Here is a 26,220-nt window from a genome sequence, read left to right as displayed (position 1 = left end):
TGCTTCTTTGCATTTCTTATAAATATTCTTGTTGTGTTGATACAGACACAGACTGAAAAAAATTAAATTAGCCATTGTGGCCTTTTTTTCCTTTTGGCTCTTGGAATTCAACCAGCTTCGTTGCTAGAATTGTTTATATGATGTAGAAACCTCTTACTGTCCTAATGCCTACACTACTAAAATCGTCACTTGTGCACACACTACTTCAAATTTCTGCTTGATTGGACTATGTTCTGATTAGAATTAGCTATGCATGGGCCGTGGTTTTTGAAGCAATTTAAAATGTGTCCAGAGTATAAAGTGTCTATTCATGCGACAAGTATAGATCAATTGAGAAAGATTTGTAGTGATTTTTAATCAATGGGGTATGGATGTGTGAGGACCTAGATTATTGCAAGCCCTCAGAAAAGTTATGTGCACACCAAGAATTATAAAGTAATCGTCCACGAATATATATTTACTACTGTTTTCTTATAATACGTAAAGCTTGAAATAAAACACAAGTTTATTTAAATTATTCTGAATTGTTAGTGGTTTCTTGTTATTACATGTTTTCTTATACTGAAAATGCTCACGCCTCACACAGGGTCTGAGAAGTTTCTTGATAGTGAGGCATGAAGACTTGTACTCAAAAAGTATGAAAAGAAACAGTGATATATTGCTGGGAGATGTACACTTCTCACTGTTGACATCATGACAAATAAGTGTGAAAATATTTTTCCTTACTAGTTTAGAGAATCTCTTTCTATATATGCAGTATATACATGTATTTGCATTTTACACACACACACACACACACAAAGTGTCATATATAAAACTGCCCCGAACATTTATTACACATCTTTTTAGAGGTAACTAAGTGTTAAAAATATTAAAAAGGATAAGACATTTACCTCCCCCCCACCCCGCCAGAGAAGTTTATGATATACTAGAAGAAAAACTGTGTAGGACTGAAGAAAGGATTATAAATGTGGTGTGAGTCCACAAGGTGACAGTGTTCACAGAGTTCACATCTGAGGTCAGTCTCAAAGCAGGCAGAGAAGGGCAGAGAGAGGTGAATGGTGGCATGAGTTCTATCACAAAATCCTGAAGTCCATTCAGGGAATGACAAGCTGTCTGGTATGATCCGAAAATATGGCTAAGTATGGGGCAACAAAAAGAGTGTAAGAACACAAATATTCCCCACTGATTTTTGATAAAGGTACAAAAGAAATTCAGTGGAGGAAAAATTGCCTTTTCAACAAATAGTGCTGGAATAATTGGTATCCACAATGGGGAAATAAAGAGCCTTGACTTAAACATCACATTTTATTAAAAATTTAACTCAAAATCGATAATGTACTTAAATGTAAAATGTAAAGCTATACAACTTTTAGAACAAAATGTAAGAGAAAATCGTTGAGACTCAGTGCTAGGCAAAGAGTTTCTTAGTTTTGACACCAAAGGTACCATCTATAAAAGAAAGAACGAATGCAGGAAAACCTGATCTAAAAGTGCCTATGAGACATTCAGATGGAGCTCTCCAGTAATCAGGTAGAAGTGCGAGAGAGGCTGGGCGTGGTGGCTCACGCCTGTAATCCCAGCATTTTGGGAGGCTGAGGCGGGCAGATCACGTGAGGTCAGGAGTTGGAGACCAGCCTGACCAACATGGCAAAACCCTGTCTCTACTAAAAATACAAAAATTAGCCGGATGGGGTGGTGGGAGCTTGTAATCCCAGCTACTTGGGTGGCTGAAACAGGAGAATTGCTTGAACCTGGGAAGTGGAGGTTGTGGTGAGCTGAGATTGCACCACTACACTCCAGCCTGCTTGACACAGAGTGAGGAGCTCCATCTCAAAAAAAAAAAAAAAAAAAAAAAAAAAAAAAGCTTGAGACAGAAACCAGGGTTTTAGGAGTCAATTCAGATGCAACCTACCTATAGGTGATAGATAAAACTTTGTGGATCCATAAGATAATTGTGGGAGTATATACAAGAAGAGGAGATGAGGGTGGATCATGTGACTTCAGCAAACAGTAATATTTTAAGAGAAAGAATAACAATGAAGGAAAATGAGAAAGTAGGTAGCGAAAATGGAAGAGGATTAAGAAAAGGTACAACTCAAAAAGCAAAAGGGAGATTTCAGGAATGGGGGTGTGGACAGTAGTCCTGCTGTATAACTGATCCAGGCACGAGAGCCTGAGGGATCTTTGGATTTGGCAGTTAGTGCTTTATTCAAGGGGCATCAGTAGACTCCTATCAATAAAGGTCAGAATCCACATTGCAAAGCATTCAAGGGTGAAAGGGAGAGATGAAGGGAAAGCAGGTCTTGTGGGTTAATTTTGGAAAAGTTTGGAGGTGATAGGGAGGGAAAGAAAATTTGCTTAGCAAGCCTGAGTTGGGGAGTTTTTTGTTTTTGTTTTTTAATATTTCTGAGTGGAGGATCCTGTGGATGAGACAGCCATAAGAAAAGGAACACAAATAAGGAGTTGAGCAAGGTGCAGAGGAGATGGGAAAGGATGGAATCAAGAGAATAAATGTAGGGGCTTGCCTTAGAAAGAAGTTAGGGAGTTGAATGTTCAAATTGCACATTACAAATAAATTAGAGAGCTATTTATAATATACATTAACTTCCATTTGTATTTTGTATTTATTTTTTAGTTTTTCAAAAGGGATTTTATGAGATTTACTGTTATACCCAAGGTAGTATATGATAAAATTATTAGGTAAAGAAAATCAGGTAAAGGAGAATAAGGTTAGAGAAAATAAGATGAAGTCAGGAATAATGTTAGTATGCAAAACAAGTCTTGGGCTCTTGCTGGAGGTTAGCCACAACTTGCAAATTGGTTTATAAGAGCTTTGAAAGCAGTATCTGTATTTTCCAGTGCCCATAGCATCTAGAAGAGTGATAAGCATACGGCGACTATTTCGGAAAATATCTTTCCTTCATGAAATAATGCTGTCAATTACTGCAAATTTTCCATATTTGGTTGTTAAGCTGAAAAATGGTAAGAAAAATACAAAATGACTGGACAAAAGATGACTCATACTTACAATTTCATTGTAAGTGGGGTCTGTACATTTTGGAACAGATTTTGTTTTCCTCCTACGAACTTCACTGGGATATGGTAAAAGATAAAATTCAACATGTGCACTGGGCGCAGAGCCATCTGGGAGATGCTGCAAAGGAAAATGGTTATAAATATTAATGCATGTTGCCATCAAAGAAAACAAATACAGAGCTACTAAATATCCAGACCAAAGGCAGGATCAGGATTTATTACAGTCATTTTGTTGATCTGAAAATAAGAGAAAATCAAAAGAAATTCATCAATGCTCAAAGATAATTCCAAACTACAGTTTAAAAGAGTAAAGCTGGCCATCTTAAGTGTTGTGTCAGACAACTATATTTAAAGTCCAGTACATATAATTTACTTTAATTTTTTGCTGTAAAATCTAAATTTTCATTTTGACAGATATGGTAAAGAGATAAATATTAGCCACAAGCAGAGACAAAAATGTAAGTGCCTCAGGATGCTGTACACCACTTTTGAAAATTAAAAAATTCAAGTTCAATATATAAAATGAGATGTAACATTTAATAATATGTATATGTATGTTATATAATATCACATTTTAAAATAAAATATAGTTAAAATATTAATTAGAGCTATCACTTTAATATACTTACAAGATTTAAAAATGATAATAATTTTATGATCTAAATTACACTAAATTATGTTGGATAATCCCTTTTAAATTGTGGTCTATGGTGCTCCAAAAGTTGCCTGAGAAGTTGTCTGAATAGCATGGCTGAATGGGTGGATCTCCGGACCTCCACTCCTCAGTTCTTCCTTAACCCCTCCTCCTCAGCTCTCCATCCTGGCTTCAGAACTTGTTTCCACCTTTTCCATCTTGCCTTCAAATCTGTTATGGATATGTTAATTTCTAAATAGATCATTTGAAGAATGATTCCCCTGTTTCAAAAATCTGGAAACCATCATACTTGAAAAAAATGGATTTTACCTTTGTGATCTTGACCAACTGTAGAGTAAATGGTACTAAAACTCTGAAATCTAGTTTTATAAAATAAGAAATATTTGTATAATTTATATTTAAAGTAAATGATTTAAAAATAAAACTTGAGGAATTAAGTGCTTGTTTTGTTTACTAATTCTATTAAATCTAATTTTAAAGAAATATATTTTAATGCTCTGAAATACAGAGATGTTCACATGTGAAAAGCCAGTGCACCCCCACACGCAGCTCCATTAGCTTTAATTTCACATCTTTCTTCAGAACTCAAAAAAGCATATAGTAAAGCAAGAAAATATGATATATATTATTACAGGACTAAATTTTATTCAGTTCTAAATGACATATTAAAAGTCATATCATTGGGAGTTTGGGTTTTTATTATAGTTATTAACAAATAAGATAAAATATATCTGGACATACTCATTTGTCAACGTTAAGAACAATGACTGGTACTTTAGTGGAGCTCAAGGCATACCTCTGCCATTTGATATCCTCCCCCAGGAGGGGAAGCACTGAAATCTATCAATGGTATAATGAAATCTTCAGTGACACAGAAAGAAGTTGCTATTAATATTTGGGAGTAGATTTTTTTTTGGTGAGAAGAATGAAGTGGTAAAAGTGTTTCTGCTCTGTTTAACTCTCTGTCTTATCTGTCTTGGAACTTGAGGATATCCTGCCTATAATCCCTAGATACTGCAACTTAGTGGGTAAAACATGTTTCTGGAAATGGATTTTCTGATTGCAAACCTGGGCCCCCAAATTTGCCAGCTATGTGACTTTAGGCAGTTGTGATGGTTAGTTTTGTGTGTCAATATGGCTGGGTCATGGGATGCCTAGATATCTGGTTAAACATTATTTCTAGGTTTGTCTGTAAGGGTGTTATGTGACTCAAGCACTGCATAAATGACCTAAAACTTACTGTAGGGTTGAGATTGCTTAACACCAAATGCAGAATCTCAGCTTGACACTGGTTTAATTACAATGCAAGTTGAACTCCAAGCTTCACGAAGTGTCTACTGTTAAAGGGAAGCATTGATGAGATTCTGTAAGTTGGGATGGGGGTTGTGTAGAAAGTCGCTGATCAAGTTTGGGACATGGAGCTCCTAAATTCTGAGGAGTCTTCCTTTCTAGTGGAAGTGGCCTCCTTGTCTCCAGTGGTATCTCCTTCTCTACTTCATCTCCACCCTCTGGGAGGATCAGCTCTGCACTGTCTGAGCAAATAGAGATAGCCTCCTCTGAGGCAGCTGCTATGCAAGACAATTTTAATTCTCCTGAGAAACCCTTTACCTCTACCCCATCTCTCATCTCTCTCTGCTTCTAGTCCTATAACCAAACTCAAATCCCAGCTGGCCCCTAAAGTTGAGGTTCAAAGTGTGACCCATGAAGATGTGTGCTACACTCCAAAAGAATTACTTGAGTTTTCTAATTCATACAGACAGAAATCTGGGTAATAGGTGTAGGAATGGATACTAAGGGTGTGAAATAACAGTAAAAAGAACATAAAGTTGTATTAAGTTAAATTTTTTTGTTGTTCTGGGCTCACTAAGCAGAGATTCTTCATTTAATGTTGAAGCTTGGGGAATCAGAAAGGGTTCTAACAGTGTGTTGGGTTGACTGACACACGGACCAAAAGGTGGACAGGCTGGACCTGCCTTGATTTAATGTAGTGGAAAGGATTAAAAGCATAGGGAGAGTGGATTCGTCATATAAGACCTACTCACCCACATTGAGAGTAATCAGAAGACACAATTTTCAACAACACTGTGAGAAATAAATTTGTGAGGGGAGGCCCAGCATCCTTGAAAAGCTCTGTGATCACTCTTCTATGTAAGCCAAGCCTCACAGTAGGAACTGCAGTCATCGAATCGGGAAACCTAAATGCAAAGGGGATAATTAAACCCCAGTGTGGCAGGGGCCAAATTGCCTTGCTAAACTGGTCAGGGTGAGTGTGGTTACCATAGTGGACTGCAGGGTCAAAGCAGCTATCAGAACAGTCTGATTCCTGCAGACCCATGATGTAGGCTAGCTTTTATGTGTTCCTTGAAGTGAAATCCATAGGAAGACTACAAATTCTTATTTGATTTTTTGTAAGAAAAAAAATCTAGGTCAAGTGAATAAAATCTTATCTGAATCATAAAAACAGAGAGTCGTGGCCTCTCAATTAATTCCTAGACTTGAGTCAGCTTACAGATCCAGAAACCCTTGAATGAAGGACACACTGGGTCCCCTTGAGGAAGGACTCTTGGATACTATCCAGAATTTATACTGTTAGTCTTTATCCAAAGGACCTATGGGTTTTTACCAGGATAACTGTGCACTAGGGAAAAGGATATAATCAGATCTTTTGGGAACTACTGGACACTGGCTCTGAACTGACACTGAATTCAAGAGACTCAAAATGTCACTGTGGACCACCAGTGAGAGTAGGGGGCTTATAGAGGTCAGGTGATCAATAGAATTTTAGCTCATGTCTGTCTCACAGTGGGCCCTGTGGGTTCTCAAACCCATCCTATGGTTTTTCTTCAATTCTGAAAAGCAAAATTGGAATAGACATAGCAGCTAGCAGAGTCCTCACATTGGTTTCCTGACCTGTGAAGTGAGGGTTATTATGGTGAAAAAGGTGAAGTGGGAGCCACTAGTATTGCCTCTATCTAGGAAAATAATAAACCAAAGCCATGTTACTGGCAGGATTTCAGAGATTAGTACAACTATCAAGGACTTGAAAGACACAGGGGTTCTGGGTGAATCCCACCACATCCCCACTCAATTTGCCTATTTGGCTATATGGATGAATCTTGGAGAATGAGAGTGGATTATCATCAGTTTAATCAAGTGATAACTCCAATTGCAGCTGCTATACTAGATGTGGGTTCACTGCTTACACAAATTAAGACATCTCCTGATACCTAGTATGCAGCTATTGACCTGGCAAATGCTATTTGTATCAATACCTGTTAACAAAGACCACCAGGGGTGCAGTGACTTACGCCTGTAATCCCAGCACTTTGGGAGGCCGAGGTGGGGGGGATCACCTGAGGTCGGGAGCTTGAGACCAGCCTGAGCAACATGGAGAAACCCCATCTCTACCAAAAATAAAAAATTAGCTGGACGTGGTGGCACATGCCTGTAATCCCAGCTGCTTGGGGGCTGAGACAGGAGAATCACTTGAACCCAGGAGGCGGAGGTTGCAGTGAGCCGAGATGTGCCATTGCACACCAGCCTGGGCAACAAGAGCGAAATTCCATCTCCAAAATAAAACAAAACAAACAAAAACAAAGACCAGCAGAAGCAGTTTGCTTTCAGTTGACAAGACCAGCAAGTCACCTTCACTGTCCTACATCAGAGGGACATCAACTCTCCAGCTCTGTCATAATTTAGTTCACATGATAACACACTGGTCCATTACATTGATGACATTATGCTACCTATAGACTTATTTGTGAGACTTTTGTATGACAGAGGGTGGAAAGTAAAGCTGACTAAACTTCAGAGGACTTCTCTCTCAGTGAAAATTTTAGAGGTCCAGTGGTGTGGAGCATGTTGATATATCCCTTTTAAGATAAAGGATAAGTTGTTGCAGCTGGCTTCTCCTACAACCAAGAAACAGGCACAATGCCTAGTGGGCCTATGGGATTTTGGAGGCAGCATACTCCTCATTTGGGTGTGTTAGCCTGGTCCGTTTGCTGAGTGACTGGAAAAGCTGCTTGTTTTGAGTGGGACTCAGAAGAAGAGAAGGTTCTGCAACAGGTCCAAGCTGCTGTGCAAGCTGCTTTGCCACATGGGTTACATGATCCAGTAGATCTAATGCTGCTTAAAGTGTCAGTGGCAGAAAAGACGATGTTTGAAGCCTTTGGCAAGTCCTTATGGTGAATTTCACCACAGGCCCTTAAGATTTTGGAGCAAAGACCTGCCATCTTATGCAGATAACCTGTCTCCTTTTGAGTAATAGCTCTTGACCTGCTACCAGGCCTTAGTGGTGACTGAATGCTCAACCGTGGGCCACCATGTCACCATGTGCCCTGAGTTGCCCATCACAGATTGGATGTCATCTCACTCATGAAGCCATAAAGCTGGGTGGGCATCACAATACTCCATCATCAAATGAAATTGGTATATGCATAATCAGGCCTGAACTGGCCTTGATGGCGTAGCACAATAAGTTACATGAAGAAGTTGCCTAAGTGCCCACGGTTTCCATTGCTGCAGCACTGACCTCTTTCTTCCAGCCTGCACCCACGGCCTCATGAAGAGTTCCCTGTGGTCAGTTGACAGGAAGAGAAAGAAGGATGAGGCCTGGTTTACAGATAGCTCTGCATGATATACAGGCACCTTCTGAAAGTAGACAGTTTTAACATCACAGCTCCTTTCTAGGACATCCCTAAAGGACAGTGGTGAAGGAAAATCCTCCCAGTGGGCAGAATTTCAAGCAGTGCACCTGCTTGTTGACTTTGCTTGGAAGGAGAAATGGCCAGTTATATAATTATGTAGTGATCCATGGATTACAGCCAGTGGTTTGGCTGGGTGATCAGGGACTTACAAAGAATGTGATTGGAAAATTGGTGACAAGAAGATTGAGGTGGAAGCATGTGGATAGATCTCTCTAAATGGGCAAAAATGTTAAGATATTCATGTCCCATGTGAATGCTCTCTGAAGGGTGACCTCATCAGAGAATTTTAATAATCAAGTGGATAAGATGAGCCATTCTGTGGATACTCTTTAACCTCTTTCCCCTGTCACCCCTGTCATTGCCCAGTGGGTTCATGAATAAAGTGGTTGTGGTGGTAGGGGTGGAGGTTTTGCCTGAGCTCAGCAACAGGGACTTTTATTCATCAAGGCTGACCCAGCTACAGCCACTGCTGAGCATCCAGAATGTCAACAGCAGAGATTGACACTCAGTTCCTGAGATGGCATCATTCCCCATGCCGGTAAGCTATCTGATGGCAGGTTGATTACATTGGACTGCTTCCGTCATGAAAAAGTGGTGTTTCTTCTTACTGGAATAAATACTGTGAATACAGATTTGCCTTCCTTGTGCAGTTTCTGTCAGAACTACTGTCCATGGACTTGTAGAATGCCTTATCCATCACAGTATTTCACATGAGGAGTATGTTGCCTCCAAAATCCCATAGGCCCACTAGGTATTGTGCCTCTTTCTTGGCTGTAGGAGAAGCCAGCTGCAACAACTTATCCTTTATCTTAGAAGGGATATGTCAACATGATCCCCACCACTGGACCTCATTGTTTATGATTATGGGACTCACATCACAGCAAAAAGAGTATGGCAATGGGCCCATGTTCATGGACTTCACCGGTCTCACTATGTTCCCCCTCCCTCCTGAAGTATCTGCCCTCTACAGAATGCTGAAATGGCCTTTGAAGACTCAGTTACAGTTCAAGCTAGGTGGTGATACCTTGCCAGGCTGCAGTAAGGTTCTCCAAAAGGCTGTGTATGCTCTGAACCAGTATCCAATATATGATGCTATTTCTCTGATAGCCAAGATTCACAGATACAGGAATAAAGGGGTGGAAATGGGAATGGCACCACACACTATTATGCCCAGTGAATAACAAGCAAATTTTTTTTCCTGTTCCTACACCCTTATACTCTACCAGCCTAGAGATCTTAGTTCCTCTAAACCGAATCATAAAAACAGAGAGGAATGTTTCCACTGGGAGGCACAACAACGATTGCATTGAATTGAATGTTAAGACTTCTACTCAGCCACTCTGAGCTCCATATGCCTCTGAACCACCAGGCAAAAAGGGAGTTACAGTCTGGCTAGAGTGATTGATCCTGACTAACAAGGGCAAATTGGACTACTACTCCACAATGGAATTAAGGAAGAGTACTTCTGGAGTACAGGCCATCACTTAGGGCAACTCAGTATTACCATGCCCTGCAATTAAGGTCAACAGAATACTGCAATGACCCACTCCGGGCAGGATCACTAATGAATGGCCCAGACTCATCATGAAGGTTTGGGTTACCCCACCAGATAAAGAAACATGACCAGCAGAGGTATATGCTGAAGGCAAATAGAATAAGGGATGGAAGTAGGTAGTTATAAATACCAACTACGAAAATGTGACCAGTTATAGAAATGAATATTTTAGGTATCATGAGTATTTACTCCTTATTTTTTAATGAACACTTAGTATGTACGTATAGCAAGTATCTTTGCTTTCTTTCCTCTTTTATTCTCTTATCATGTAACATGTGTTTATGTATGGATTTTTATGTTATTTATGTTATTACATCATACTTTATATTAGTATCATAATATTTAAGCATTAATTTTACATCATAGTATATAAACTATGGAATATCAAGGAGAAGAGTAAACATCACTCAAGGACTTTACTTCTTTTTCTGAGGATGGTATTAGCATGTTTTTGGTTGTATGGAGCAGAGCTGTATCGTGTTTGGCAGAATTACGACATTATTGTCTTTATTTGGAGAGTAAGTACTGTTAGGGAGAGATATATGAGTGGCAAGTTGACAAGGAGTGAACTTGTGATGGTTAATGTGTCAACTCTACTAGTTCACAGGATGCCCAGATATCAGGTTAAATATTATTTCAGATATCAGGTTAAACACAGGGTGTGTCTGTGAGGGGGTTTCCAAAAGAGATCAGCATTTGAATCTAGAGACTCAGTAAAGTAGATTGTCATCCCCAGGGCAGGTGGGCATTATCTAATGCATTAAAGCCTGAATAGAATAAAAAAGTGAGAAAAAGATAATTTGTTCTTTCTTCCTGTTTCAGCTGGGACATCAGTCTCTTCTGGTCCTCTGGGACTTACACCATTTGTACTCCTGGTTCTTAGTCCTTCAGATTTTGACTGGATCTATACCACCAGTTTTTGTGGATCTTCAGCTTGTGGACAGCTGATAGTGTGACTGTTCCATCTCCATACGTCCATAAGCCAATTCTTCATGATCAATCTCTTTATGTCATATTGATGCTTATGACTATGTCTGTATCCCTATCTGTTTTCTATATCTCTATCTATATCCATATCTATACTTATTATTGGTTCTGTTTTTCTGGTGAACCCTAATACAGCAGGTATCTTAACTTTTCAGTGGATGTTTCCTTATCTGCTAAATGAGGATAAAAATAATGCCTATCTCATAGGATTTTAAAGATTAAATAATATACCATGTAATGTGAGAACAATGCTTAAGCAGTAAGACTGAATAAACATTGATAATATCTTTATTTCCTAGGAATTAAACATGAATATACTGTAGGCACTGATTGGATAAGGTATCTCCAATGTATTATGACATTTATGTAGAGCAGGGTTTTTCAATCTTGGCACTACTGACCCTTTGGGACAGATAATTCTTTTAATTCTTTGTTGCAGGGGGCTATTCTGTGCATCGTAGGATGTTTTCACAGTATCTCTGGCTTCTATCTACTAGACGCCAGTACCATCCAGTACCATCATCCTCCCAGTTGTGACAACTGAAAATGTACTCAAACGTCATTAAATGTCACGCAGGATACAAAACTGACCCCAATGGGGAACACTGATGTAGATGACTCCCAAATAAGAATCTCTAGTTGATCCCTAGGATCTCAACCTAGAGATCTGTGAATATTTCCATCTGGGTGTCTTCTTAGCATTCTTACACTCAATAAACTTCAACCTGAATCTATATTCTATCCCTCCTCACTGTTCCAAAACAGATTTTCCCAACAAATTAGACTTTGTTAGTACTGCTACTCCATTTTCCTGGTGCCCCCCTCATCCTTGATTTTCAAATTCACTATGTACCAAGATCGAGCACTTCTTTTCTGCTTTGGTTCATCCGCCACCACGTATCTTTATTCCCTGACTTATTATAACTGGATTTTAATACTTTTTAATCTTCTAATTTCCCACCCTTTTCCTTTCTTCATTCTGTATACCACTGGTATATTGAATCTTCTCATAAGACTGTTTTGATCATGTCCCTTTCCTTCTCTAAACATTCAAAGATCCCCACTGTATGAAGAATAAACTCCACATTACAGAAGAAGAAAATCCATTTGTATAGAGCCTTTTCTCAGCATTAAGTAACACCCAAGGTTGGGGCTTCTATTTCCAAGTTATTAGTGTCTGACGAGGTCCTTGAATATTGTGAAGTTTTTAGAATGATAGAACAGCACAGGTTTTAGTCGAAGTTGGGGGTGCATTAGATGTAAGCAGTAGGCTTAGTTTGTCCTTTAACAGCTTTAAACACAGACATTGATTTTTCAAATCTTTAAGAGAAACTTCTCTTCCCCACAGTGTTGCTGTCTTATCAACACTAATTTGTTTTTCTTCTTACTAACATCATATCCTCTTCCTTAAAGGTCTCAAATAATTTATCAAAGAAATCACTAGCTGTCTCCTCATCAATACTTCTCATTTCATCCTTTGCCCTTATGATTATGCAAATTAAATTTTACTTTAAAATGATTAAATAACCCCTACTTGTCTAAATGTCTTACCCTGCAATTTTTTTTTTTTTTAAAGTCTGGCTGCATTTTAGACCTTCACAAAGACTTAACACTCCCCTGAAGAATGATTAGGGTTAGAGATACAGAATTCTCAGTCTGACCCTCAATCTAAACAACGAGAAGTTTCCTTATGTCATCTAGAGGACTTCCTTACTCACGGTAGGTTGAAATAAAGTAGCAGTGATCTTTTCTTTTAGAGTTCCAGCTAATAATATTACTGTGCTCAGAAGGTAATATGAAGTCATCTAACTTTAATTCTTTTTGCTCATACCAACAGTGAATTTTATATATTCTAGATTTGCTGTTAAAATATAATTTCTCAATGTTTTAAAAATAGTTTTATATGTATGTCATCTTCCTTATGAGATATAACATTATTTAAAGGGAAGGTCTATGTTTTGTTTCACTTCTTCCCTGACTCCCCATTCCCTTGGGGCTGTGCTCCATTGGTTATTCACTACCCTACTACCCTAACCCCATCCTAGATCCTTCTTTCTAAGCTATCAATATATTTCTGAATCTTCAATTAAAATTTAAAAATTTTCGCTTGAAACCAGATTTCCTTTCATTTTATTCTTTTGTTTTTGCTTATTTTGTTTTTGAGACAAAGTCTCTCTGTGTTACCCAAACTGGAGTGCCGTGGCATGGTCTTGGCTCACTGCAACCTCCGTCTCCCAGGTTTGAGTGATTCTCCTGCCTCAGCCTCTTGAGTAGCTGAAACTACAGGCATGAGTCACTATGCCTAGCTAATTTATTGTATTTTTAGTAGACACAGGGTTTCACCATGTTGGCCAGGTTGGTGTCAAATTCCTGACCTCAAGTGATCCGCCCGCCTCGGCCTCCCAAAGTGCTGGGATTACAGGCATGAGCCACCACACCTGGCCCCCTTCATCTTATTCTTTACTTTCATAGTCATGCCTTCCCTTCATAATGTTCCTTTCTTTTACAGCAAATCCTCTCCTTAACACAGTGCTTGGTAGAGGATGGATATGAAATGTTATTAAATGACTGAGTGAATGAGATATGTATTAATACTATTTAGCTCTTTGAAAGTACTTTAGAGTTATTTGTTGAATCATCATTTGTAATGCAATATAAAAACAAATATTTCACTGAAGTAGTTTCTGTTATCTATTGCAACATTTCTTATTGTAATACCAAGGAATAAAATGTCTATCATAGGGTAAAGTGAAAATATCTTGGGTTTATCATAGGTGTTTACCCTGAACAGCTAGCCATCTGAAGGCATGTCTCTGATAGAAGTGACTTTCTCCTGCACATCATTTGGATTTTGTGGCTAATCAGGGGTAATCGTGTCAAAGTCTGCTTGTCTCAATGCTCCACTTCTAAACTTTTGGCCTTATCCTATCTCTGAGAAAATATTAGGCAATTACATGCCAACGACCCTTCTTTATCCCCTGTACTCCCAACTGGAGCTAGACTTTATTTGTAACATCATTATTCAAACTCAGTCTCAGAATGAATCCTTAGTCACCATCCTCCTCACTTTCTCTTAGAGACTTCATCTCTAATTGTATTCCTTCCTTGGGGCCTTGTTTACTCCTCTGTGATATTCCTCATCACCTCTCTAGGTTTCTCCACCTTAACTGCTTGAAAATCTAGGCAGTGAGCACAAGAAGTTCTTAAAATCTCCCAGGAGCTGATGATGACCTCACCATTTCTTAGGGACCTTATAGACAGAGACTGTGAGCTAAAGTTATATTTTTTGTGCTGTATTCCTGTGCCCTCTCTCGTATATGTGCAAGTTCTCCCCTGCTTGCCTCTCTGCTGTGGAGTACAAGGAAGAAACAAAAGGAAATCAGCACCTTCCTTTGCTCTGGTGATATTGAGTAAGTTATTCAAAATTTATTGGAGAGGTATCATATAGTGACCCATGGTTAGGGCCGGGGGCTGGATCCTCATTAATACCAAACATTCTCCACAGAGGGAATTAGTATGTTTCATTCACGTGTGCTATTATTTTGTTAAATATATGTAGATGCTGTTGTTACCACAATTTTAATATTTTAAAAGCACTGCTACATTTATAGTGGTTTTAAAAATTATTTTATATTTCTTAAATTATCAGATATTTTTTTTTTTTTTTCCAGAGACAGGGTCTCACTACAAGCCTCAACTGGCTTCCAACTCTCTGGCTCAAAAAGTCCTCCTGCCTCGGCCTCCCAAGTAGCTGGCACTACTATGCGACTGTGCCCAGATAAAGTATAAGATATTAAAAAGATTTCAGTGACACTTGATAGGTAATTTTCTTTCTCCGAGTTTAAAAAGGTGTCCCACTATTTGGAAAGATTGGAAATGAAGACCTAAGGATCGTCTTAGAATTCACTAGTGAGGATACTTCTTTCTCGACTGAAGAGAGGAATACAGGGGATTCTTAGCTTAGTTATTATTTCAGGTTGCAAAACTTAAAATGTATGATGCATATTAGTAATTCTTTGTTCACAATGTTGACCTCTAAATGGTATTGTTTTATGTATATGACTAACTAAATATGCCAATCTTCTGCCTTTGTTTCTTGTCCTAGATTGCATATAGCATTTCAAATGGCTTTCAATGCTACTACTGTTCTTATCACCAACAAATTAAAAGTATTTTAAAAATGTGGTTAACATATCAAAACAGAAAAAAAGAAGCAGTAGCATGTTAGTACAAAAACAAAGCACACTTTAAACTGTTTATAAAGTAAGTGAAAGCATCTAACATTATGGGGCATGCTGGCAACTCTTCAGTATTTTCATATGTGTATATGAGGAAAATATTTATTTTGCATTCATTGTAATAACAACAACAATAATAACAGCTATCACGTAATGACTATTTACTATATTTAAAGAACTCTATTAAAATAACCCTGAGGCCAGGATTATTGACCTCAGTTTATTGAGGAGGTTTTTCCATAAAACCTGTGTTCCTAACCACTATCCTATATTGATTCACTACAAAGAAAGACAAAGAAAGAAAGAGCACTTCTAGATCAGGTTTTACCAGGAATGTGATGAAGATACAGATGTGGTTTAGAAATATCAGACACATTGGAAACTTCTGTAGATTAATCTAAAGCTTAATTGTATTTAATAGGTTATTATCTTTTCAATGAATAATTTATGAGAATTTTTCATCTTTTCTTTAGCTTAAATGTTTCCAATCATAGGATAATATAAGCTTTAGTGGAAATCAACTGATGATGATTAAAATATGATAGAACTATCAAAACCTGAGGTCTATACCAGAAACAAAACAACATAATATAAAAGCATTTTCTCATCTACATGCCTGTCACATTGACATTTTTAAATTCTGGCTAGCTATCATGAAAAGGGTCTGTTTATAAAACAATAGTGCATAATAAAAGCACTTGCGATATGATTTGTTGTGTGCCTCAGTTAAATGGTAGAATGAATAATGGCTGAGGAGTGATGTCAGCAAGATGGGGCAGAATAGGAGGTCACCTATTTTTATCTCCTTACAACAAGAATTCTGCACCCATCCACAGGCAAAAGTCTTTTTGTGTGAGCCTTAGGATTCAGGTAGGATTTTAAAACCCTGGCAGAACCAGAGACCTAGGGGGGCCATTTTGAGTATGAAACCCACTTGATAATGGTGAATTATCTTTTTGATATGTTGTTGGATGCAGTTAGCTAGTATTTTGTTAATGACTTTAGCATGTATGTTCATCGGAAATATTGGTCTGTAGTTTTCATTTTTGGTTGTGTCTTTTCCTGGTTTTGGTTTTAGGGTGAAACTGGCTTCATAGAATGATTTAGGGAGGGTTCCCTCTTTCGCTATCTTGTGGAATAGTGTCAGTAGGATTGGTACCAATTCTTCTTTGAATGTCTGGTAGAATTCTGCTGTGAATCCATCTGATCCTGGGTTTTTTTTTGTTGTTGGTAATTTTTAAATTACTATTTCAAGCCTGTTGCTTGTAATTGGTCTGTTCAGGGATTATAAATCTTAGGCTTATAAATCTTATAAATCTTTAGGCTAGGAGGTTTGTATGTTCCCAAGAATTTATTCATCTCTTCTAGGTTTTCTAGTTTACGTGTATAAAGATGTTCATGGTAGCCTTGAATGATCTTTTGTATTTCTGTAGTGTCAGTTGTAATATCTCCCGTTTTGTTTCCTATTGAGCTCATTTGGATGTTCTCTCTTCTTTTCTTGGTTAATCTGGCTAATGGCCTATCAATTTTATTTATATTTTCAAAGAACCAGCTTTTTGTTCCATTTATCTTTTGTATTGTTTTTTGTTGGTTTCGATTTCATTTAGTTCTGCTCTGATCTTAGTTATTTCTTTTTTTCTGGTGGGTTTGGGTTTGGTTTGTTCTTGTTTCTCTAGTTCCTTGAGGTGTGATCTTAGATTGTCTGTTTCAGACTTTTTGATGTAGATGTTTAGGGCTATGAACTTTCCTCTTGCACTGCCTTTACTGTATCCCAGAGGTTTTTGATAAGTTGTGCCACAATTGTTGTTTAGTTCAAAGAATTTTTAAATTTTCATCTTGATTTTCTTTTTGCCTCTATGATCATTCAGGAGTAGGTTATTTAATTTCCATGTATTTGCTTGGTTTTGAAGTTTCCTTTTGGAGTTGATTTCCAGTTTTATTCCACTGTTGAGAGAGTACTTGATATAATTTCAATTTTCTTAAATGTATTGAGGCTCATTTTATGGCCTGTCATATGGTCTGTCTTGGAGAAAGTTTCATGTGCTGTTGAATAGAATGTGTATGCTGTGGTTGTTGGATGCAATGTTCTGTGTATATTATGCTAAGTCTGTTTATTCCAGAGTATACGTTAAATCCATTGTTCCTCTGTTGAATTTCTGTCTTGATGACCTGTCTAGTGGTGTCAGTAGAGTATTGAAGTCCCCTACTATTATTGTGTTGCTGTCTAGACCTCATTTCTTAGGTCTATTATTAATTGTTTTATAACTTTGGGAGCTCCAGTGTTAGGTGTATGTATGTTCAGGGTTGTGAGAGTTTCCTGTTGGACAAGGACTTTTATCATTATATACTCTCCCTCTTTGTCTCCTTTAACTGCTGTTGCTTTAAAGTTTGTTTTGTCTGGTATAAGAATAACTCACCCTGCTCACTTTTGGTGTCCATTTGCATGAAATGTCCTTTCCCACACCTTTACCTTAAGTTTATGTGAGTCTTTATGTGTTAAGTGAGTCTCTTGAAGGCAACAGATAGTTGGTGAATTCTTACTCATTCTGCAATTCTGTATCTTTTAAGTGGAGCATTTAGGCTGTTTACATTCAATGTTAGTATTGAGAGATGAGGTACCATTCTATTCATTGTGCTATTTGTTGCCTGTATACCTTGGTTTTTTGTTTTTGGCTTTGTTTAATAAACTGTATTTTTGTTTTAAAGGTCCAGTGAGATTTATGCTTTCAAGAGGTTCTGTTTTGATGTGTTTGCAGGATTTGTTTCATGATTTAGAGCTCCTTTTAGCAGTTCTTGTAGTGGTGGCTTGATTCTCTCATCATTTGTTTGTCGGTATCTTTCCTTCATATATGAAGCTTAGTTCCACTGGATACAAAATTCTTGGTTGATAATTGTTTTGTTTGAGGGGGCTGAGGATAGGGACCCAGTCCTTTTTAGTTTGTAGGGTTTCTGCTGAGAAATCTGCTGTTAGTCTGATAGGTTTTCCTTTATGGGTTGCCTGGTGCTTTTGTCTCACAGCTCTTAAGATTATTTTCTTTGTCTTAACTTTAGATAACCTGATGACAATGTGCGTAGGCAATGATCTTTTTGTGATGAATTTCCCAGGTGTTCTTTGTGCTTCTTGTATTTGGATGTCTAGGTCTCTAGCAAGGCCAGGGAAATTTTCCTTGATTATTCCTCCAAATATGTTTTCCAAACTTTTAGATTTATCTTCTTCCTTGGGAACACCAATTATTCTTAGGTTTGGTCATTTAACAGAACACCAGACTTCTTGGAGGCTTTGTTCATATTTTCATATTCTTTTTTCTTTATCTTTGTTGGATTGGGTTAAAATTAAAAGACCTTGTTTTCAAGCTCTGAATTTCTTTCTTTTACTTGTTTAATTCTATTGCTGAGACTTTCCAGAGCATTTTGCATTTCTATAAATGTGTTTATTGTTTCCTGAAGTTTTGATTATTTTTTATTTATGCTATCTATTTCATTGAATATTTCTCCCTTCACTTCTTGTAGCATTGTTTTGATTTCCTTATGTTGCACTTTGCCTTTCTCTGGTGCCTCCCTGGTTAGCTTAATAACTCACCTCCTGAATTCCTTTTGGTTAAATCAGGGATTTCTTCTTGGTTTGGATCCATTACTGGTGAACTAGTGTGACTTTTGGGGAGTGTTAAAGAACCTTGTTTTGTCACAGCACCAGAGTTGGTTTCCTGGTTCCTTCTTATTTGGGTAGGCTTTGTCAGAGGAAAGGTCTATGGCTGAAGGCTGTTGTTCAGATTCTTTTGTTGCATGGGGTATTTCCTTGATATAGTACTCTCCCCTTTTTCCTATGGATGTGACTTCCTGAGAACTGAGCTGTAGTGATTGTGATCTATCTTCTGGATCTAGCCACCCATTAAGTCTACCAGGCTCTGGGATGGTACTAGGGGTTGTCTGCAGAGTCCTGTGATGTGAACCATCTATGTGTCTCTTAGCCATGTATTTGGGGTGTGTCCTCGGTCCTTGCAGGGGCAATCTGCTTCCTTCAGAGGGTCTGTCTATAGGTCCTCTTGGGTTTCATGGTTTATTCCTGTAGTCATTTTGGAGCAAAAATTCATGCTGCAAGCCTCCATATGCTGCTTTGTCCAGTGGAGTTGGAGCTCCAATCTAGTCCTGCCTCCTATCCACCAAGATACCCAGCCCTCTCAACCATGTGTTTCTACCAAGCATAGAAGTTGGTCCATTCATCCCAATCCACTCAATCTAAATGCCCCTCCTCCAATTCTATCCCAGGGCTGAACTCAAATAATATCATCTTCTGGCCAAAAAACAAGCCCTATGGTCTGGCCTAATAGAGGTGATTGCAGTGCCCATCCAGAAGTTTATTCCAACTATAGAACTCAGCCAGTGGTCTTGCCATATAGCAGAGCCTAGCCAGTTCCCCTACACAAATTCAAAGCAAAGGTAGCAGCCCAACCACATAGAGAACCTGAAAGCAAGCTCTGCCTGCCCCAGGTTACTACCAGCTGACCCATCCAGAAACATAGGCTAGACTAAGTAGAGAAAGTCAATCACTGTCAAAGAACACTTGTAAAGGCCAGAAAAGATGGCTGCCTCCACAAATGCACGAAGACCAATGCAAGGACACACGATTACAAAAACTCAGGGAATCATGGCATCTCAAAAAGAAACCAAGAAAGCTCCAACAATGATGTTCAAAGAAAGGGATATCTATGAAATGACAGAAAAATAATTCAGAATAATTCTGTTAAATAATTCAATGAACTCCAAGAATATATGGGCAAAAAATAAAATTTGGAAAACAGTACATGAACAAATAAGAAGTTTGAGAAAGAAATAGAAATGATTTTAAAACCCCAAAAAGAAATCATAGAGAAGAAGAATATAATGACCGAACTGAAAAATGCAATAGAAAGTTTCAATGGACAGCTAAATCACACTGAAGAATCAGTGAGCTTGAAGAAAGAATATTTGAAATTATCCAAGCAGAGGAGCAAAAAGAAAAAAAAAAGAAGAAGGAAAATTTATGGGAATGTTGGTACACCATCAAGAGACCCAAGCCATGAGTAACAGGAATTAAATACAGAGAGGAGGAATACAAGGGTCATAAAGCATATTTAAAGAAATAATGGATGATAAGTTCCCTAACATGAGGGAAAAAACTAACATCTGGATATAGGAACCACAGAAATCTCCAATCAAATTCAGAATTCAACACAACATATAAGAATCAAACTATTAAAAATCGAAGAAAAAATTCTGAGAGCAACAAAAGGAGTCCCAATACAACTACCAGCAAACTTCTCAGCAGAAACCCTTCAGTCCAGGAGAGAGTGGGATGATATAGTAGAAGTACTGAAAGATGAAAAAGCCTACCAACTGAGACTATTTTACCCAGAAAACCTGTCATTCAAAAATGAGGAAGAAATAAAAACTTTCCCAGACAAACCATGCTATGGGAGTTAATCACCATTAGGCTTGCATTACAGAAATTACTAAAGGGATTTCTTTAAACTGAAAGAAAAATTTGTTAACTAATAACATCAAACTTATGAAAGCATGAAATCCAATGGTTTAAATAATACCAAACAACATTCAGAACACTCAAAGACTATAATGATGGTGTGTAAAGTAATATTATCCCAGGCACAAGGGTTAAAAGACAAAATTATTAACAAGAACTATAGCTAAAATAAACTGTCAAGGAATATATATTACAAAATAATATACATTCAGCCATAAAAAACATAAAATGGTATGTGAGGAGAAAAGTATAGAGTTGTTGTATGCAATGAAAGTTACATTGTTATTGGCTTGAAGTAGACTGTTGTAAGTGAAAGATACTATTTGTAAGCATCAGGGTAACCATGGAGAAAAAAATCTATAGAAAATGCACAAAACACAAATAAAAATATTCAAAACATGCTACTGCAGAAAACCATCAAACCAAAAAGAAAGACAGCAACAGAGGAAGAAAAAAACCTAAGTATCTACACATAAATTTTAAAAATACAGTTATTAACAAAATGGTACTAGTAAGTCTTTACCTGTCAATAGTTACTTTGAATGTAAATGGATTAAATTCTTTAATAAAAGATACAAAGTGAGGTAATGGACAAAAAAAATACAAGATCCAACTATATGCTGTCTATAAGAAGTTCACTTCACTTTTAAGGGCACACAGACTAAAAGTGAAGGGATGAAAAACAAGTCTGTGAAAATTGAAACCAAAAAAGAGCAAGAGTAGCAATACTTATATCAGACAAAATAAACTTTAAATAAAAAAACTACAAAAAGAGACAAAGAAAGACATTGTATAATGGTAAAAGGGTCAATTCACCAAGAGGACATAGCAATTTTAATATATATGCTCCCAACAGTGGAGGAGCTATATGTATAAAGCAAATATTAAAGGATCTGAAGGGACAGATTGTTTCAATACAATAATGGTAGGGAACTTCGATATATCACTTTTAATAGTGGACAGATCATCCATACAGAAAATTAATAAGGAAACACTGAATTTGAACAATACTTTAGACCAAAAGGACACAACAGATGTATCTGGAACATTTCATCCAACAGCAACATAATAAAGTTTTCTGTTAAGCACACACAGAATATTGTTCAGGATAGATCATATGTTAAGCCATAATAAAAGTCTTAGAAAAATTAGGAAGATTGAAATCACAGCAAGTACCTTTTCTAACCACAATGATATGTGAGTAGAAATCAATAACAGGAGGAATTTTAGAAAATTAACAAATAAATAGAAAGTAAACAACATGCCCCTGAATGGCCAATGGGTCAATGAAGAAATTAAAAGGGAAATTAAAAAATACCTTGAGACAAGGAAAAATGAAAACATAACAAAACGTGAGATATAGCAAAAACAGGTCTAAAAAGAAAGTTTGTAACAATAAATGTCAATATCAAATAAGAACAAAACTTGCAAATAAACAACTTAATGTTATGCTTAAAGGAAATAGAAAAAGCAGAACAAACTAAGCCCAATGTTAGTAGAAGAAAAGAAATAATGAAGAACAGAGCAGAAATAAATGAGATTACAAAAAAAAATACAAAAATCAACAAAACTCAGAGTCTGAATTTTACAAAGATAAACAAAATCAACAAACTTGTAGTTAAACTAAGCAGGAGAAAAAAAGAAGACTCAAATTAAAATCAGAAATTAAATAAGTGCTATTACAACTGGCACCAAAAGAATACAAAAGATCATAAGAGACTATTATGGACAATTGTATGCCAAAACACTGGATAATCTAAAAGAAATGGATTAATTCTTAGACACATATATTTATGAAGACCGAATCATGAAGAAATAGAAAATCTGAATAGATCATTAATGAGAGAAGAGATTGAAGCAGTAATAAAACGCCTCTCCTCCAAAAAAAAAGTCCAGGACCTGATGCCTTCACTGCTGTATTCTATCAAATATTTAATGAAGAAATAATACCAATTTGCCACAAACTTTGCCAAAAAATACTGAAGAGGAAGAAATACTTCCAAACTCTTTTTATAAGAAGACCAGCATTATTCTTAAAATATAGGGAGACAAGAAGATCACAAGAAAAGAAAACTACAGGCCAACAGTCTTCACAAACATATTCATAGATGTGAAAATCCTCAACAAAATGCTAGCAAATCAAATTCAGCAACACGTTTAAAGGATCATTGACCATGAGCAAGTGGGATTTATTCCTGAGATGCAAGGATGATTTGACATATGCAAATCACTTAATGTGATACATTGAATTAACAGAATGAAGGACCAAAATCATGTAATCATCTCACTAGGAAAAAGAAGCATTTAATTAAATTCAACATTCTTTTATGATAAAAACTTTCAAGAAATTTGGCATGGAAAGGATGCATCTCAGCACAATTAAGGCCATATATGACAAACCCATAGCTAACATCATACTCAACAGGGAAAACTTGAAAACCTTTCCTCTAAGATCTAGAATAGGACAAGGATGCCTATTCCAACCACTTCTATTCAATATAGCACTAGATTTTCTATCCTGAACAATTACAAAGGAGAAAGAAATAAAAGTCATCCAAACTGGAAAAGAAGAAGCTAAATCATCTTTGTTTGCAGATTGCATGATTTTATATATAGAAAACTCAAAAGACACCACCAAAAAACTGTTAGAACTGATAAATGAATTCAGCGAAGTTGCAGGATAAAAAATCAACATACAAAAATCAGTAGCAATTCTCTAGACTAACAATGAACTTTCCAAAAAGGATATCAAGAGAATAATTCCATTTGCAATAGCTACAAAAAATATTTAGGAACAAATTTAACAAAGGAGGCAAAAGACCTGTACATTGAAAAATATAAAACGTTAATGGAAAAAAAATGGAAGAAAACACAAATACATGGAAAGATAGCCTGTATTCATGGACTGGAATAATTAATATTCTTAAAATGTCCATATTTCCCAAAAGTGATCTACAGATTCAGTGCAAACCCTATCAGAATTCCAAATTCATTTCTCATAGATATAGAAAAAAAGGAATCCTAAAATTCATACAGAACCACAAAAAACTCCAAATAGCCAAGGCCATCATGAGCAAAAAGCACAAACCCTGAGGCATCACACTACCCGATTTCAAACTATATAACAAAATGATAGTAATTAAACAGCAGTACTAGCATACAAATAAACATATCAGCCCAATGGAACAGATTAGAGAGCCCAGGAACCCCCACATGTACGGTCAATTGATCAACAAGAGTGACAATAATATACAATGAGAAAAGGACAGCCTCTTTAATTAATGGTGTTGGAAAAACTGGGTATTCATACGCAAAAGAATAAAATTGAACCCTTATCTCACACCATACATAAAAATCAACTCAAAATGAATTAAAGACTTAAATATAAGACCTTAAACTGTAAAACTATGAGAATAAATGTCAGAGATAAATCTACATGACATTGGTCTGGCCAATGATTTTTTACATTTGATCCCAAAGCACAGACAACAAATGCAAAGATAGACAAATAAGATTACAACAAAATGAAAATTTTGCTGTGCAAAAGAAACAATAAACAATGCAAAGAGACAAGCTATAGAATGGAAAAAATATTTGCAAGCCATATATCTGATAAGGAATTAGTACCCAAATTATATGAGGAATTCAACTCTACAGAAAGAAAACAATTCAATTAAGAAGTGGGTCCAGGCCGGGCGCGGTGGCTCACGCCTGTAATCCCAGCACTTTGGGAGGCCGAGGCGGGTGGATCACAAGGTCAGGAGATCGAGACCATGGTGAAACCCCGTCTCTACTAAAAAATAGAAAAAAATTAGCCGGGCGCAGTGGCGGGCGCCTGTAGTCCCAGCTACTCGGGAGGCTGAGGTAGGAGAATGGCGTGAACCCGGGAGGCGGAGCTTGCAGTGAGCCGAGATTGCGCCACTGCACTCCAGCCTGGGCGACAGAGCGAGACTCCGTCTCAAAAAAAAAAAAAAAAAAAAAAAAAAAAGAAGTGGGTCCAGAAACCCAGGTAGACATACTTCCAAAGAAGACCTATGAATGACTAACAGATACATGAAAAAAATGCTCAACATCACTAATTATTAGGCAGATGCATTAAAATCAGAAGGAGATATCACCTTACACCTGTTAGAATAGCTATTATCAAAAAGGCAAAAGACAATTATTGACAAGAATGTGGAGAAAAGGGAACCCTTGTCACTGTTAGTGGGAATGTAAATTAGTACGACCATTTTTAAAAACAGCATGGAAGTTCCTCAGAAACTGATAACAGGATTGCCATATAAACCAGCAACCCCATATCTGGGCATTTACGTGAAAGATTTGAAATCAGTATGTTGAAAAGATTTTTGCACTCTCATATTTATTGCAGCACTATTCACAATAGCTATATTATGAAATCAACCTAAGTGTCCATCAAGTAACGAATGGATAAAGAAAATGTGTTTGTATACAATGGAATATTACTATGCCTTAAAAGAAAAGAAATTCTGTCATTCACAATAACATGAATAGAACTGGAGAATATTATGCTAAGTAAAATAAGCCAAACACAGGAAGACAGACACCGCATGTTCTCACTTATATGTGGAATCTAAAACAATTGAACTCATAGAAACCGAGAGTAGAATGGCAGTTAACAAAGACTAGAAGTGTGGGAAATGGGGAAATGCTAGTCAAAGTTACAAAGCCTAGTTAGACAGGAGAAATATGGGTTTTCTTTGAGATCAATAGCACAGCAAGCTGAATGTCACTAATAATTCAGTACTGTACATTTCAGTATCACTAAGAGCAAATTTCTAATGTTTTAATCACAAAAAGTTAAATATTTGAGGTGACATGTTAATTAACTTAATTTAATCATTCCACATTGTATTACAAAATCATAATATCACTTTTGTATTTATGTCCCCCATATGTATATACAGAACTATAATTTGTCAATATCCAATAAAAAATAAATGGTAGAATCTTTCCAACTGTGTGTGTGTTGGTTAATATAAAAGTGGAATAATTTCAGGTCTTTATGAATTAAATTAGGATGGTCTCCTACTTCATTTCACATCAATTTAAGCCAGTAACAAGAATCTTATGATAAACAGGTGATTTTCAATAATTTTTTTTTAAATAAATTAAAAAATCTAACCACCATGTGTCTAGCACTTTGCATGATTGTAAGAGAGCACAAAAAGGAGATCAAAATAGCTTCTGCCTTCAAAGAAATAACAAACTCACTGGTATAATCATCTTGTTATATATCTGTATATATGTATATATGCATATACATATATGTAAATAACATATATATATAAAACATGTTATACATATTTAATCTTTGACTTGACAATGTTATCAACTGGACAGAAGTCACAGTCTAGTAGATATAATCCTTTTTCTAACTCAATACATATAAACTAAATTTCTTCTAAAAATACAGAATTCTAATTAGATCCCAGATTTTGTCACTGCAATGTCTTGTGAAATTGGGCAAGTTTTTCTATTTCTCTATTTTAATAACA

At 36.8% G+C, this 26,220-nt stretch overlaps 1 protein-coding gene across 1 annotated transcript in view; it reads right to left on the bottom strand.

Moving 5' to 3' along the window:
- Positions 1 to 26,220, bottom strand: part of PIK3C2G (phosphatidylinositol-4-phosphate 3-kinase catalytic subunit type 2 gamma) — a 383,353-nt gene that overhangs the window by 4,558 nt on the left and 352,575 nt on the right. The window contains 1 exon segment of the mRNA XM_007967793.3: positions 3,032 to 3,157. Coding sequence (XP_007965984.3) covers positions 3,032 to 3,157 — 126 coding nt within the window.

The sequence above is a fragment of the Chlorocebus sabaeus genome, chromosome 11, assembly GCF_047675955.1.
Source record: "Chlorocebus sabaeus isolate Y175 chromosome 11, mChlSab1.0.hap1, whole genome shotgun sequence".
NCBI lineage: Eukaryota > Metazoa > Chordata > Mammalia > Primates > Cercopithecidae > Chlorocebus > Chlorocebus sabaeus.
The sequence above is the reverse complement of the archived record's forward strand: the minus strand, read 5'-3'. Positions and strand labels throughout refer to the sequence as shown.